At 51.4% G+C, this 17,500-nt stretch overlaps 1 protein-coding gene across 2 annotated transcripts in view; it reads right to left on the bottom strand.

Moving 5' to 3' along the window:
• Window positions 1-14,958, bottom strand: part of LOC114796671 (neuropilin-2-like) — a 49,020-nt gene extending 34,062 nt beyond the window's left edge. The window contains exons 1-5 of one of the 2 annotated variants that reach the window (XM_028991077.1): window positions 13,273-14,957; window positions 13,129-13,228; window positions 12,542-12,759; window positions 8,771-8,948; window positions 902-1,083 (exon numbers count right to left, since the gene is read on the bottom strand). In XM_028991077.1, coding sequence (XP_028846910.1) covers window positions 902-1,083; window positions 8,771-8,948; window positions 12,542-12,759; window positions 13,129-13,228; window positions 13,273-13,324 — 730 coding nt within the window. In that variant the 5' untranslated portion in view covers window positions 13,325-14,957. Of the gene's footprint in view, window positions 1-901; window positions 1,084-8,770; window positions 8,949-12,541; window positions 12,760-13,128 lie in introns of both variants that reach the window. The other variant, XM_028991078.1, reaches the window with a different exon arrangement.
• Window positions 14,959-17,500: the final 2,542 nt, after the last annotated feature.

The following is a 17,500-nucleotide window of genomic DNA, read 5'->3' as shown; positions in this document are numbered from 1 at the left end:
CGCGCTCTATAAACCTCAACATCTAAACAGTGGAATTTGAGATATTTTTCTTGTAAAGTCAGGCTGTGTTCTCCATCCAGAGCCAAAAGAATTCCCTGTCCATATTCCTTCCTCCCTTACACACACACACACACACACACACACACACACAAGCTTTATGAGGACCAAGGGATTAAATGTGTAACTTGTATAATTTCATGGTGTAGATTACGGCTCCCCTGAAAAGAACGTGATGTTTGATGTAGTAGTATGGAGCGCAACATCTTGTCCTGAACGGTTCTTATCTCGTGCTTTTACTTGCTGGAATTTGGAATGTGAGCATGTTGTGTGTTTGAATCCAGACCTTCATTACGTCTCTGTTCCACACTCGAATGAAACTTCTGTTGAGCGTTCTAACTGCAGGTTGCTGTAGGAACCGTGGACCACCACGTCTGTTGTGGTAGTAACCTCAGCCCCACTCTGCAGATCAGGACTCAATTAAAGAGGAACTCCAGGAATGTGAGGAGAACACGTGTTCCGTCTGTTCCTGCTCCTCTTCCTCGCTCTTCAACACCGTACTGGGGGGGGGGGGTTCACCACTAAGCAGCACCAGATGAGTGTGAGAACGTTGCAGTGACACGGGTGTGTCAGGCCCAGCAGCCAATGGGAACGTTTGCTTCCAGAACACTTGTCTAGTAGGTGGGATGTGATACCAGTTGAGACGAGTTTAGGGGGACATGCAGACATCACCGCAATACTAAATATTACTTTCTCTTTGTACATCAGGCCATCAGAGCAGTTGACCAATCAGAAAGCCCCGTTGACGACTGGCAGAGATGGCTCTACCCAGGTTCCACCTTCACCAAGTCCTCCACCCAGCCACGCGCCACCAGAGACCTGACGGCGCAGAACAAGCCCTCACCCGTTTTGAAGATCTCGTAGCGCAGCGAGAAGCCAGCGCCCTGGTGGGCGTAGTCGGAGACGAACTTGATGTGGAGGACGGGCCCAGAGGAGATGATGGCGGGGGGCGCGATGTTGCTGCAGTGCTTCCCCAGCAGGTCGGCCGACTCGGAGTTCCCGTCCCGAATCTCGATGAAGTCGTACCTGAGGTGGAGGCACAGAAAGCCATCAGAGACACAGTCATGTCACTCCTTACTTCTACCCCACGCCCATGTCCAACTCCAGCCCGGATTTCAATATTTTCATGCTCTCTTCATACTTCAACCAGTTGTGCTGCTAACACACCTGCACATAGTCCCAGGTTCAAACCATGAGTGTCTCCGGGGGGGGACTGTCCCTGTAACTACTCTGGATAAGGACGTCTGGTAAATGCCGTAAATGTAAATACAGCTAGCAGCTAATGCTAACGCTAAACACACATCTAATCATCTAAAACACACACGTACTGGAATAATGTGACACGATGAGCAGCTCTGGTGACCTCAGTGGCACCTCGGAATAACGAGCTGTTCCTCGCTTTCTCTCAGTTTCAGGCAATAAAACGTGTTTTAAACACACACACGGCAGCTCTGATCTCCGTTCCCTTCAGAAGAAACGCATCTCAGCAGAGGATCTTCTCCTCTCCAGGTCCTCAGAAGTTCTTCACTACCGCACACACGAATCCAGGCGTGTGTGTCAGGGCTTATACAGAAACTCTTTGTTTGGGGATTTACACAAAGATGGGCTTGTTGTGTGTGTGTCTGGAAAGAGGAAGGATAAATGAGGGCCCCAGGCTCACACCTCCAGTTCCCATCATGCTTTGCGCCCCAGCGTGACCTCACTGCTGGGGGGCGGGCTGTTCGTCAGCGCTGATCCCGTTAGAACCCAACTGAACCCACATCCCAAAATAACAGCAGCTCCGGGGTGATGTGACGGCGCGATTCTCCGGGGTTCACACACACACACACACACACACACAAGAACCTGACACTGCAGTCTCCCAGTGACTGACACTGGCAGGTGAGATCAACCACACACCCAACCTGTAGACACACCAACGAGATTCCACTCCCTCTGATTCTGATCATACCCTGATCTGTGTGTGTGTGTGTGTGTGTGTGTGTGTGTGTGTGTACACTACAGTTATTTAAGAAAGTAGAGGCGTTGAGTTGCAGCAGCTGAGTCTCACGCCGCACACAGGCAGTAATCAGATTTTTATAGATCTTATTATTGGCTGCTGGTTGCCATGGTTCAGCCGTTTGGAGGGAATGTCTGGAGGCTGAAATATTTGTGTGTGTGTGTGTGTGTGTGTGTGTGTATCTGCCAGTAAAACCACCACACAGAGAGCACAAACACAACAAGCAACCCCGGAATTAGAGCATGCATAACTGCAATGGAAAAAAACAACGTACACACACACACACACACACACACACATCTGTTTACTTGGGGGGGTGTAAGAGAGAGAGAGAGAGAGAGTGTGTGTCTCTGGAGAAAGTCCGTCTGACGAGAGCAGGGCAGAGGTGCAGATGTGTTACCCCCACCTCACACACACACACACACACACACACACACAGCCCTCCCACGTGGACTGTGTGTTAATTGCCTTTCACACATCCAGTCTTTCAGGCAGGAGTATTCTTCACACCTGCATGTCTCCATCACACACACACCTGCCACGCCCTCTGGAACACAGCAGAGTTGGTCTGTGGGTGTCTGAGCCACAGTGGATGTGAACAATTTAGTGTGAACGTGAGTTCTCCCCCCCCCCCACCACACCACACCATATACGGTTTTTAGAATAAACTGAGGCAGAAGAAGAAGAACATTTGCAGGGGATCATGACCTCTAACCCTGAAAAATATTGGAGTTTACATGGTTTTCCAAATGTGCATAAAAAAAATTGTAAAACTCCACCGAGTAACCGAGAGCAGAGCATTATGGGTATCACGGCTTGGCTGGTGCGTGGCGGCGCTGTGGGTGCTGATCTCAGAGCTGCACCCGCCTTCGAGCCCCTTGGTCTCATCGATTATCCATAATGACCCAGGAAACACACATCGGAGAGAGACGGTGATATCATGATTAGCGCTCACTCACACACACACACACACACACACACACGAGCGTTACAGCAACATTCCCACAACGTCTGTAAACTGTACCTGGCCTTCAGCTGTGTGGGCGTGTCCTACTCACACACCTGCTGGCGTGCTCAGATATATGATGATGCATCCTCCAGCCTTTATTATGTTTATTCACCGCCAATCTATTTATGACCCTGTGGGGGCAGCAGCCGCTGGCGGGAATCCAGACGCTTCCGGAACCATCAGAGGAATTAAAATGCGGAGCGGCGACCGCAGCGAGAGGGGAGTCGACTCGTCATGAGAGTTTAAGATGAGACACACACGCACGCACTCACACACACACACACACACACACCAGCCTTCAGCTCGAATGCTGACTCGGCACTTTTTATGTCTACCGGCTGACAGATGAAGAGTCAAATTTCTCACAACTGCCAAATACACACACACACACACACACGTATTACCATGAAAGCACACAGCCCATCCATATACAAGACACACAGAATTCTTCTCCCTCACACACACAACATCTAAACATTTACAACACACACACACACACATTACTATGGAAAACACATAAATTACGCTTTATCGCCTGTTAATAAATGAGAACAAGAGACTGCAAAGTACATAACCTGAGGATGAAGGTGGAGATGAGGAGAGGTGAAGCTCCATCCATCCATCCACCCACACACAACGAAAGCGGCGCTTATCAGGACTGTAGAGGAGAGATCGTTTCTACTCCACTGTTAATTACAGCAGGAAAATCCCGCCGATTAATAACCTCCGAACCGAGACGGTTCCTGGCCTGGAACGTTCCACGCTGCTGCCAGAACCTCAGATACGCCGTTATCAGCAGCGATACTTTACACAAGCGTTCGCTTCACTAGATACTAAACAACTTTCTACATTTTTAAGAGATTGTACGTAAGTATTTAGCTCCACCCACACGTTTCATCTTACTGGACCTTCAGCCTTCGACTGACCTTAATTCATTCTGATAAACCGCCCACCAACACACACACACACACACACCTTCAAGTCCGGCACAAAAGAGAATTATCTCGGGTCAACAAAAGCGTCCCTGTCGTCCCCCCCCAGATGAAATGTGTTGTGCCGCAGGGCGAGAGGCGAGCAGCGGCGTCTGAATGGAGCCAATGTTCACCAGTCCCGACGCCAGCCTCGCTTTCACACTTCCCTCACGTGAGTGTGTGATAGTGAAGTGATTGTCATTGTGATACACAGCACAGCACTGGGTGCACACAGTGAAATGTGTTCTCTGCATTTAACCCATCACCCTGAGTGAGCAGTGGGCACCATGACAGGCGCCCGGGGAGCAGTGTGTGGGGACGGCGCTTTGCTCAGTGGCACCTCAGTGGCACCTCAGTGGCACCTTGGCGGGTCGGGATTCGAACCGGCAACCTTCTGATTACGGGGCCGCTTCATTAACCGCTAGGCCACCACTGCCCCTTCTGAGTTAAAAAAAGACGCACTCTGGGGGGGGCAGGTTCCCCATGTCCCGACTCCAGCCATCAGGGCCGCGGGCGAGAGGGACAGCGGTCTGGGGGGGTGACCCCCAAATCACACCACAACAGCGGCGCCGATCTGTAAACAAATAATTCGTAGCTCCGATACGGAGCCGAGGAGCGGCAGGGGCATGTGACCCCCTGAACCCTGACCTCTGCAGCACCCCTGCATCTCTTCATTTCTCACTTTCACCATTTGTTCCACAAACTACAACTGATTCCTTTAAAAATTGGACCAATATTTCATTTGGGTGGATAAAAAAATTTCCAAGAAATGATCGAAATTTTGCATGATCTGCTTTATTATTGAGGTCTGAATCAGTCGCAAACGCATTTCACTACATATCATATCGTGTATGACTGCGCACGCGACAAATAACATTTGAATTTGAATTTGATATAAAATTAGGCCAAACACCAGCTCCAGTGCAGGCAGCCGGCTGCTGGTTACGAATCTACCGATGATGCACACCGACTACAATCTTCCTGGAGCTCCTTCTCCACAGGGTTCCTGACAGGAGCCCATCCTGGTCTGGAGATCTCCATCTGCCCTGCACTCTAAATAAATAAAGGCGCACGGATCCGTAAAACGCTTCTTGGGGGACGTTCCTCGTAAGAACACGTGCGTGAACGTCAGGGAAAAGTGCGGAGACGAAGGACTGAGATGTTTTTAATGGATATCTGCGGATGGAAAGATCCCCAACTTTCCCGCCCCTCCGTTTCTCCAGCAGCTGAAAAATTCATGTCCCAATTTCCAACAAAGGGAGCCGCTCCCCACAAATCCGTCTTCAAAAAACACACTCATGTATAATTAACGGCGCTGAAATGTTAATAAATGGCACACGGCCGGCGTGTGGAGAGAGGCGCTCTTTAACTGGAGGAAGGACCTTGTCAAAATGTCACGGTGGACAGGAGGTCCTTCTCCTCACCAGCAGCCTGATTTACTACTTTCTACTCCAACAATCAAAAGCTTCAATGGGAAACCACCTCAGACGGGTCAGAACTTCAGTCCAGACGTCAAACAACAGAATGGTCTATTAGAAAGACCTCAGACAGGTCAGAACTTTAGTCCAGACGCTAACCGATGGTTTGGTCCATTGGAAAGACCTTGGACGGGTCAGAACTTCAGTCCAGACGTTAAATGACGGTTTGGTCCGTTAGAAAGACCTCAGATGGGTCAGAACTTCAGTCCAGATGTCAAACAACGGTTTGGCCGTTGGAAAGATCTTGGACGGGTCAGAACTTCAGTCCAGACGTCAAACAACAGAATGGTCTATTAGAAAGACCTCAGACGGGTCAGAACTTTAGTCCAGACGTCAAACAATGGTTTGGTCCATTGGAAAGACCTTGGACGGGTCAGGACTTCAGTCCAGACGTTAAATGACGGTTTGGTCCTTTAGAAAGACCTCAGACGGGTCAGAACTTCAGCCCAGACATTAAACGACGGTTTGGTCCGTTGGAAAGACCTTGGACGGGTCAGAACTTCAGTCCAGATGTTAAATGATGGTTTGGTCCGTTGGAAAGACCTTGGACGTGTCAGAACTCCGGTCCAGATGTCAACAGATTGGTCCATTATAAAGACCTCGGACGGGTCAGAACTTCGGCCCAGACGTTAAACGACTGTTTGGTCCGTTGGAAAGACCTTGGACATGTCAGAACTCCGGTCCAGATGTCAACAGATTGGTCCATTATAAAGACCTCGGACGGGTCAGAACTTCGGCCCAGACGTTAAACGACGGTTTGGTCCGTTAGAAAGACCTCGGACGGGTCAGAACTTCGGTCCAGATGTCAAACGACGGATTGGTCCGTTGGAAAGACCTCGGACGGGTCAGAACTTCGGTCCAGATGTCAAAGGACGGTTGGGTCTGTTGAAAAGACCTCGGACGGGTCAGAACTTCAGTCCAGACGTCAAACAACAGAATGGTCTATTAGAAAGACCTCAGACGGGTCAGAACTTTAGTCCAGACGCTAAACAACGGTTTGGGCCGTTGGAAAGACCTCAGACAGGTCAGAACCTTGGTCCAGACGTCAAACGATGGTTTGGTCCATTGGAAAGACCTTGGATGGGTCAGAACTTCAGTCCAGACGTTAAATGACGGTTTGGTCCGTTAGAAAGACCTCAGATGGGTCAGAACTTCGGTCCAGATGTCAAACAACGGTTTGGCCGTTGGAAAGATCTTGGACGGGTCAGAACTCCGGTCCAGACGTCAACAGATTGGTCCATTAGAAAGACCTCGGACGGGTCAGAACCTCAGCCCAGACATTAAACGACGGTTTGGTTCGTTGGAAAGACCTTGGACGGGTCAGAACTTCAGTCCAGATGTTAAATGATGGTTTGGTCCGTTGGAAAGACCTCGGATGGGTCAGAACTTCAGCCCAGACATTAAACGACGGTTTGGTCCGTTGGAAAGACCTTGGACGTGTCAGAACTCCGGTCAAGATGTCAACAGATTGGTCCATTATAAAGACCTCGGACGGGTCAGAACTTCGGCCCAGATGTTAAACGACAGTTTGGTCCGTTAGAAAGACCTCGGACGGGTCAGAACTTCGGTCCAGAGGTCAAACGACGGTTTGGTCCGTTAGAAAGACCTCGGACGGGTCAGAAATTCGGTCCAGACGTCAAACGACGGTTTGGTCCGTTAGAGAGACCTCGGACGGGTCAGAACAACGGTCCAGACGTCAAACGACGGTTTGGTCCGTTAGAAAGACCTCGGACGGGTCAGAAATTCGGTCCAGACGTCAAACGACGGTTTGGTCCGTTAGAAAGACCTCGGACGGGTCAGAACAACGGTCCAGACGTCAAACGACGGTTTGGTCCGTTAGAAAGACCTCGGACGGGTCAGAACAACGGTCCAGACGTCAAACGACGGTTTGGTCCGTTAGAAAGACCTCGGACGGGTCAGAACTCCAGACATTGTGAAGTGAAAGTGACTATTTGTCACATGTGAGCCCGGTGGGGACAGTACCTTGCAGAAGGGGACCTGAGTGGCGCCTCCTTCATTGCTAATTAAATCACTCATGAAATTTCTATGCTAAATATGAAAACCAGTCATTGTTAATATGACGACCCGGACAGCGGTTCTCCTCCCAGTTGGAGCGGGCGGACAGGTTCTGCTGTAAACATCACGACGCGGCTGAGGAAGTTCGACATGACGTGGTTCACTACATAAAGCAGGCGTGAAAAGATCGTACACACCGTTGCAGTTGTAAACGTAGAAAAAATGTTTCTAACGTAGTCTTATAGGAACAACGTACTTCATTATACATTCATGCGTTAATCAGATTTCACTTTTCCAGAACTTTATATGTTTATTTCATATTCCAAAACTTTATAAATTCCACGACTTTTCTGGGTTGTTAACGAACCCTGAAATGGCTGGAAATGGCTGAAATAATGATGGAACATCTGCATACTGTACATACAGCCGGGAGGAGCTTCATAAGCAACATTTAGTCCAGAGTCTTCTGGGTTTGAAATCATCATTTCAAAGTTTGTTAATGATTATTAGAATTTTTTTTTTTGTTTTACTCAAAACCCATTTCATGTCTCAAGTATATTCCAAAGGTGGTGTATAACCAGTAAAAAATGTCACCGAAGAAGGAGGCCAACGGAGACGTCCTCCAGAACACCGATGTACAGCAGGGTATAAATTAATGGGCTGTGAAGTCAATCATTAATGAATCAATCAATTAAACAAATTTCAGGCACAAAGCACGAGAACAAATGTGCTCATTTACACCATCAGTTATGATGAAGTCAAGATGATTTGCTGAATTATTAATGGAGGGATATTTAATGTCATTTACGCAAATGACAATGTGACAGAAACAGTCAGACACTGGGTAAAATAATCAGTCATTTTCACCAAGACATGAAATGAATATATCACATCAGAAATATTACCTTTTAGAAATATATTAAGAGGGTCCACACAGAAATGTGGAAAATTCATGTCTGTGCTCTGATTGGTCGGAGCGACGGCCAGGTGAAGGCAGGGCTGGTAAACAACTGCACTTCCACCACCCACCAACAGGGGGAGGACTCAGGCCAGATGGACGATCAGATATTTAATTAAAGCTCTGGGACGGAGACGAATCTCGGAGCATTGTGTGTGTGTGTGTAAGTGTGTGTGTGTGTGGTTATGGGGACAGGGACATTGGAAATGGCGTCTCTCCATTGGAAACCAGCGCAGAACAGTGTGAAATGCTGAGAAGCTGCAAGATCCTAAACCAACACACCTGCAGTCCAGCTTCTCCAGCTCGAAGTGCGGGTTGAAGTTGAGGACGATGCGCTGCGAGGGTTCGGGAGCCGTGATGACCCAGCGGCAGTTCAGGTGGGGCGGGTACTCCAGCGGGTACCCGGGCGTGGTGATGTACCCCGCATCGCTGGCGTCCATCACGCCCCCACACTTCTCACCTGCAGCAGACGGGCGGAGGGAGAGTGTTAGATGACCATCCTGCAGGAACTCCGCCCACGTTCATTCATTATGATGCACTGGAGCTGCGCACACACAATCCACCAATTACATGGGAGAGGGGGCGTGGCCTCGCACTGCAAAATCCCGCTAAACGTTCCCAGAGCACCCTGCAGCGCAGCAAACTAGCGGTCATGTGACCGCCTGTCTCAGAACTGCCCGGATAGGAGGGTGTGTGTGTTTAGGAAGCTTCTACTGTAGGTTCCCCGGAATAATAGCCTCATTATGAGGGACTATTAGGAAGCAGTGACAGGAAGTGTGTGTGTGTGTGTGTGTGTGTGTGTGTAAAGAACATCACCCCCCCAGACAAAATCCACCACAAAGGGGACTTTTCTGATCAAACTGTCCCCTCCCTGCATCCTAATAATTGATAGGTTCCTCGTTCCTCATTACGGCGCTGAGCGAACGGCGTTCTGCCGGTAAATATCCCAGCATCCTCGGCAGAGGCGTGTCACTGCTTCACCGCCATTTCGCCGTGTGTGTGTAGGTGCTTTCCATGCTAAAAATAAAACTCAGCTAGTTACTGTAAACTGCCACACACACACACACACTCTCACACACACACACACACACACACACACACACACACACACCAACCTGGTGATGAGCCTGTGACTGACAGTTTGGGGTCTGTGTCTGCAAACAATTACACCTTCATCATGCTCCTCTGATGCAGCCTACGGTCCACGCCTCACGTTCCCACCTCAGACAGGAAGTGGCGGCGTGGCCCCGCCCCCCGCACGCAGGTAAGAAACAGGCCTGACCTTTCACAGGCGACCTTTCCCGACCCACACACACAAACCCAGCGGTGGTCTGGCGGTTCAGGAAGCGGCGCCGTAATCAGAAGGTCGCCGGTTCGAATCCCGAGCCGCCAAGGTGACACTGGGGTCCCCTTCATGAAGGTCCCGCCCCCACACACTGCTCCTCCCGGGCGCCTGTCACTTTATTTATGCCCTTTTTTTGCCCGTTTTGAATTTCACGCCACGTACAGAATATTCTGCGCTGTTCCTTCTTGCCCTTCGCTCTTCTCTTTTGAACGATCCTGAGCGCCGACGCTGTTCCAGGATCAGCAGCAGGTCAGGTGAAGTGTTCAGGACCATTGTCCAATGGGAAATAAGGGGAGGGGCCACCCTCCTCAGATCCGACCAAGATCTGCCTCTGATGCACATCCCTCCAGCTGACAAAAGCGTGTGTGTATGTATGTGTGTGTGTGTGGAGTATATGTGTGTGTGTGTGTGTGTGTGTGTATGGCGTATATGTGTGTGTGTGTGTGTGTGTGTGTGTGTGTGTGTGTGTGTGTGTGTGTGTGTGTTACGAACACAGTACTCTGGCACGCTGAGCCCAAGTTCCAGATGAGGGGCTGCCAAAGATCTACATCTGCCTTTCATCACACACACACACACTCACACACACACACACACACACACACACACACACACACAGACATACACTCACACACTCCACACACAGAGACATACATACACACACATGCACACACTCTTCACACACACACACACATACACACTCCACCCAGTAAATCCCGAATGTTGTTTAGTTTTTACCCAGAAGCGCCGTGTCTCTGGGCTCTAAATCGGGGTCACGGTCCCCGGTGGTGACGGTGGCGGGGGGCTGCGCGGATACAGATGGTGACGCTGCAGATTTACACAGATTCTCAGACACCTAGACATAGTCACAGAACCGGGACAGAACCAGGACAGAACCAGGACAAAACGGGACAGAACCAGGACAAAAATGGGACAGACCCAGGACAAAAAACAGGATAAAAATGGGACAGAACCGGGACAAAAACAGGACAGAACCGGGACAAAAATGGGACAGAAACAGGACAGAACCAGTACTATAACAAGACAAAAACGGGACAGAACCTGGACAAAAACGGGACAGAAACAGGACAGAACTAGGAAAAAAAAGGGACAGAACCGGGACAAAAACGGGACAGACCCAGGACAAAAAACAGGATAAAAATGGGACAGAACCGGGATGAAAACGGGACAGAACCAGGACAAAAAAGGACAAAACCGGACAGAACCTGGACCAAAAATGGACAGAACCGGGACAAATACAGGACAAAAAACGGGACAGAACCAGGACAAAAAAAGGGACAATAACAGGACAGAACCAGGACTATAACAAGACAACAACGGGACAGAACCTGGACAAAAAGGGACAGAACCGGGACAGAACCGGGACAAAACAGGACAGAACCGGGACAAAAACGGGACAGAAACAGGACAGAACTAGGACAAAAAAGGGACAAAAATGGGACAGACCCAGGACAAAAAACAGGATAAAAATGGGACAGAACCGGGACGAAAACGGGACAGAACCAGGACAAAAAATGACAAAACCGGACAGAACCTGGACCAAAAATGGACAGAACCGGGACAAATACAGGACAAAAAACGGGACAGAAACAGGACAGAACCAGGACAAAAAAAGGGACAAAAACAGGACAGAACCGGGACAGAAACAAGACAGAACCAGGACTATAACAAGACAACAACGGGACAGAACCTGGACAAAAAGGGACAGAACCGGGAAAAATACAGGACGAAAACGGGGCAGAACCAGGACAAAAAAGGAACAAACCGGGACGAAAACGGGACATAAACGGGACAAAACCGGGACAGAACGGGGACAAAAACAGGACAGAATCGGGACAAAAACGGGACAGAACCGGCACAAAAACAGGACAGAACCCGGAGAAAAACAGGACAGAATCGGTACATAAATAGGAGAAAAACGGTACATGAACGGTACAGAACCTGGACAGAAACGGGAGCAAGTGTCGAAAACGACGAATTCTTTTAAACATCAACACCAGGCTCACGATACACACACCACACACACATCTCACACACACACTCCACACACACTCCACACACACATCTCACACACACACACTCCACACACACCTCACACACACACTCCACACACACATCTCACACACACACTCCACACACACTCCACACACACCTCACACACACACTCCACACACATCTCACACACACACACTCCACACACACATCTCACACACACACACTCCACACACACATCTCACACACACACACACACACACTCCACACACACTCCACACACACCTCACACACACACCTCCACACTGTCGCGTGTCCGACTGGTAACAGGAACGAAACACCAAACTCGTCATATTCCGTCTCGGAAATGTTCAACTTTTTTATTTTTAGCAGATGGAAATGTTGAATAAAATAATTGATCCTGCAGAGCATCTTTTACACTAAAAGCAGGAGAAAAGCAGCAGATCTCGGCCGGAGGGACATGGGACATGGGACATGTCACCACCAGACGAGATGAATAATGAGCGGATTGTTAAATTAAAGCCCGGGGGACAGAGACCGTCTCCGGCCACCAAACCCCCGCCACACACGGGGAGACAAATCGCCCTAAAAGTTCTGTTCGCGGCGACAGTGGAGTGAATAAGTGGGAAAACTCGACTTTATGAATAATCGCGTTTTAATTGCTATTTATTAGTTACCTTCGTCCGCGGAAGCCGCCGGAGATAAAATCGCCGCCAGGACCAAATATCCGCGGATCCGCGACAGTAAATCCATCGTGTCTGAGCGCAGATTACAAGTAAAAGCGGATCTCGGGCATGTCGCGAAATTCCAGCCCGGGTCCCCGGTCCGATCCACGCCGCACAACGCGCCTCGCTGCCGGGGAGGAAGTGGCGGAGATCCGCGCTGAGCAGGCAGCCTGTCCGGAGAGAGAGAGAGAGAGAGAGAGAGAGAGAGAGAGGGGGTTGAGCGGGAGAGTGAGAGAGAGACTGAGAGAGAGAGAGAGTGTGAGAGAAGGAGGGTAGAGAGAGAGAGAGAGAGAGAGGGGGTTGAGCGGGAGAGTGAGAGAGAGACTGAGAGAGAGAGAGTGTGTGAGAGAAGGAGGGTAGAGAGAGAGAGAGAAGGGAGAGAGAGAGAGAGGGGAAGGGTAGATCTGGAGAGGGGAGAGAGAGACTGAGAGAGCGAGAGAGGGAGGGGAGAGAGAGGGAGTGAGAGTGTGTGTGTGTGTGTGTGTAGGTGTGTGTGCAGCGGCGTGTGCACGGAGCAGCTATCGCGTTACAGTCCGCACCTCAGCCCGCCTCCTGCCGTCCGCTGATTAAAGAGGAGCTCTGGTCTCTCGTCCCTACTGTTATAAAAAGACACACACACACACACACACACCTCACACACACACACACACACTCACACACACACACACACACACACCTCACACCACACACACACACACACACACACACCTCACACACAGAACTCCAGAGGAACATTCAACAGTTCAGCTTCAACCTTCCAGCGCGGTGTGATGTTCACCGTCGCTCAAACAAGTCCTCCGTGTTCAGAATTCAGGATTAAATGTGTGGACCTCTGGTGTTCGGCACCAGATCATGTTCCTCCACGCAGGACGTGGGTGTTTTGGGGGAGGAAGCCGACCTGCCCCGGCTGAAAGTTGCCAGTTTTAGCCCACTGCTCCGCGGGCGGGGCAGTAGGCGGAGTCTGGAACCCCTGGACCACCGTCCACACATCAAAGCCTCCATTTCTGCATCCCACAGTAGCAAGAGACCCAGAGCCGCCGTCATCTGCTCCTAAAAACCAAAACCCCGCTCCACCCGGCAAAGTCCCGGGTTCCAGCAGCACCCCGCCCCCAGCACCCCGCCCCCCGCGATAACTACAGGGACAGAAGGGCTCTAATGACACAGCAGGTTCCAAAAATACCCTTCCCGGAACGAGGCGGCAGCACCTCAGCAGATTCTAGACGTTCTAGACGGGCTCCAGGCTGATGGCGCTCATCTTCAGGTGGCTCGCGGGATCGGGTCACCACTTCTCACCGAGTGAGCGCGTCACCTCGTAACGACGCTTCAACTTGGACTGAATTCCGGGTTTTTTAGATGGGAGGAGCCTGTAGGCTTGATTGGCAGCTCGTGCGTTCAATTTACTCGAAAATAAATTCCACAACCTGCTTGGTCATCAACGTCCATACTCGTGTGGGGACCACTACTGGTGAATCTGACGTCCACAGACATTCAAGAGGTTCCTGCTCAGGGCCACAATGGTAAGAAGTTGGTTTGGACCCAGTAACTGTGGGCAGCAGCAGGGAAAGACCACCAAGATCCCAGCAGGACGTCCTCCATCTCCTGCATGCGTGACCCGGGTCACCGAGACCGTCGACAGCAGCACCAGGTCCCGTCCACACCTCCCTCGTCCATCTCGCCTCTGAGTGAGTGCTGCATGAGCCGGACCTGGCCTGTCCTCGCTCCGGCGCAGGAGGACAACATCTCCTCCAGTTTCACCTCCTCACGCCGTTCCCAGTGTGGGGCGTGTGTGTATGGTGAGCCTGAAACGTGGTGGAGACGTTACTCTGGAAACGGAGGTCTTGCTTGGTCTCTGGTCCAGGAAAGGTGCTGAGAAGGTTCTCCGTGGGTGAATTCTCGGTCCTTCGTACTAGTTGTACCAGCTGGACCTTCTCCCCAAGGCTGATCCGGTGTCCGGGACGCCATTCGTACCTGTTCCTGCACTTTTACTCCTTCTCATGTGGCCGGTTCAAACCCACCCGCCCACCACCGGAGCTCCCACGGCGTGGAGATGAATCACGCCCTGTTGATGGACCTTCTAGTGAACGTAACCACGACCAGAGCAGCTAGACGTGGGCTGCGGCCCATACTTCCTGCGCTACACCTACACCGCTCCGCCGTGGCGGCGGTGATGATGATGATGGTGATGATGATGGCTCCTCTGAGCTGAAACCGCGTCTGAGGCATCAGTCAGGAAGGCTGCCGTGGCCGTCATTACCGCCGCCGTTCCCCGGCTCTCCCAGGACCCGTTCTCGCGTCCGCCTCCATAACGGATGGAGCTGGCGGGAAGTAACCGGCTCGGGCCGGATTAACAGCACGGCTACTGATCTGCTGCGGTGGTGCCAACGGGTCACGTGAACCCAGAGGAACCGAGGAACACGGAGATGTGATTACAACCAGGAGCTACTGGCTATTTACTGGCGCAGGACGCAGTTCCCCTGCCGGCCATGAGGGGGCAGGTGTCTGCCGAGGAGCCCAGGATATCTGCTCCGTGCTTCGGAGACGTTTGCTCTGTGAGGTCTGCATCGCTCGGGCGGAGAAGTGATCAGTCCCAGGCTGTTTAAACGAAGAAAGGACGATTGTTGGTACCAGTTCCCGCTGTTAAAAGGACCTTCGACCACGATGATAAACGTTGCCGATTGACCACATCGGCACACAGCAAGAAGTTGCTGATGAAGTGATATTGATTTTCTGGCCCACGTCCGCCTTCTCACTTCCTGCGAGGTGCCGGAATCTTCCCGTTTTCACATTACGCAACCTACAGAGGCCGTAACCACGGCGACTGTATTGGTCCCCCGGACCTCTGGCTGCTGATAAGCCGAGGCCCCGGGCTGATAAGAGGGTCCCCTTCGGACCCCCGCTGAGGAGATTGGGATCAGAGAGTTGGCACGACGGAACGTTGATCAAACGTCTCCGAGCTCCTTGGCTCCGCCCCCTCTCTTTGTTCCCCCGCCCCCGTGTTTGTTCCTCGCCCCCTCCGCCGTGACAGAGTTGTTACCCGCCTCCGCTCCCCCGCGCCCCCTAATTCCCTCTATTCTCCGCCTGTCCGCTCTGGTTAAGCGCTCCGTCCTAATCGCAGGAGAGGCGCTGGGCTCGTCCCCGCTCGTCCTCGTCCCCACTCGTCCTCGCATCCACAACACGCCAGGAACAGGAAGTGGGGATTTTCCCGCTCGTTTCAGGTTATTACACCAGGAGGAAGTACCCAGCCAGCCCCCCGCCCACACAGGAACACGTTTCGTCAGAACGGGGACATTTCTGTCCGATCTGGGGACCTTCCAGAGCGAATTTCACCTCAACCTCCAGCCTGACCTTTAACCCCAAACGTGTCCTACATAGAACAATGGCGGATAACACGTCGGCTGTTGTGCTCCCTACGCTGAGGCTGCAGAACAACGTCGAGAACTAGACACCACACAGGCAGGGCGGGGCGTTGCAGCGCCCCCTACAGGTGTGGAGGGGGGACGCAGGGTTTTATAGACAGTCGGCGGAGGCGTGTAGATGTGTGTAAATCAGCTCGTAAACGTCCGATGTCCCGGCCCCGACCCCGCAGGAGCGAACCTGTCTGCTCCTAATGGTTTTATTGGCCGGATCGATACGAGCCGCCAGCGCCGCGCCAAACGACAAGAAGATGAGGGAGAGGAAGCAGAAAAAGAGTCCAACGCTCGTCCTCGCTGCAGCACGTTTCACAGGTGAGGACGGGGACGTCCTGTCGCTGCCTCGACCGGATCGATTTCCACGTTAAACGTGGACCAAACTGGTCCATTTCAGGGGTCGCGACCTCAGACCCCTCCGTCATGATCAGGGTTTAAATGCAGCTTCTGTTGAACTACACTGCGCCCATTCATCTGATAACTGGATTAATTTAAACATCCGGGAGCTGAAGGCCCCGCCCACTCCCCCGACCGAGCGTCTTCATTTACACACAGGAGTACACACACACTCACACACACTCACACACAATCAAATCAGTCTGTTGTGAAGTTACCACGGAAACCTAGAATGACAGAAATGACGTACGAGTGGAATAAAAGGACGTGAGTCTGTGTGAAGGGGTGCAGATTTACGTTAAATTACCTGTTTATGCGCAATTTAAACACAAAGCCGCCCACTTTATTTCTATGTGAACATTTGTGTCTCTGCGTCCCAATCTGTCCCGCCATGAATTCAGACACTGATAATGAACAGTGACTGATCAAGATTGATTGAATTGATTGAGGGGCCAATTGATTGACAGCCATCTGGAAACTTGATAAACTGGAACTGGAGATTGGCTGTGATGTTAATGATCGTCAATGTCCAGCGTCCATGTGAATCCTGACATTTGGACCCTGATAAAGTTCCCCACACTCGGCCCCTGAAGGCGTATCTGGTCACAGGAAGCAGTGGGCGTGGCCGTGAGAGACGACGCGTGAGTGGCCGAGCCCTGATTGGACGTGTCTCTGGGACGTCTCATGCGTGACCGGTTATCGAAGCTGAAACGTGTCACTGAGCGCCGAGGGGGTACGGGGGGGGACATCTGTTCCGTTCCCAGACCCCCACGTTACGCCCGCCATCAGAGCCCATAACCGTCACTTCTGAACAAGACGTCTCGGATGCTGACAATGAAAAGGGACACGAGAGGACACGATGACTGTCCAGGAAATAACCCGAACACAACTGGGCAAAATACCACAAAATATTGTCGCATAAAACTATTTTTATCAATCCAGCCTTAAATCTGTAGGTACACGTGAGATATGAAGAGCGGCGATAATGAGGCGGAGCCTGGTACTGGTCCCTGACCCGCCCTCGACAGCGGAGCCCCTCTATCTGCTGAGATAACGGGGAGACCAAACAGACCCCTCAATTACTATCAAATCTGCATAATTAACCGAC

The sequence above is a fragment of the Denticeps clupeoides genome, chromosome 9 (assembly GCF_900700375.1).
Source record: "Denticeps clupeoides chromosome 9, fDenClu1.1, whole genome shotgun sequence".
Lineage (NCBI taxonomy): Eukaryota > Metazoa > Chordata > Actinopteri > Clupeiformes > Denticipitidae > Denticeps > Denticeps clupeoides.
This window is presented reverse-complemented; position numbering and strand designations above follow the sequence as displayed.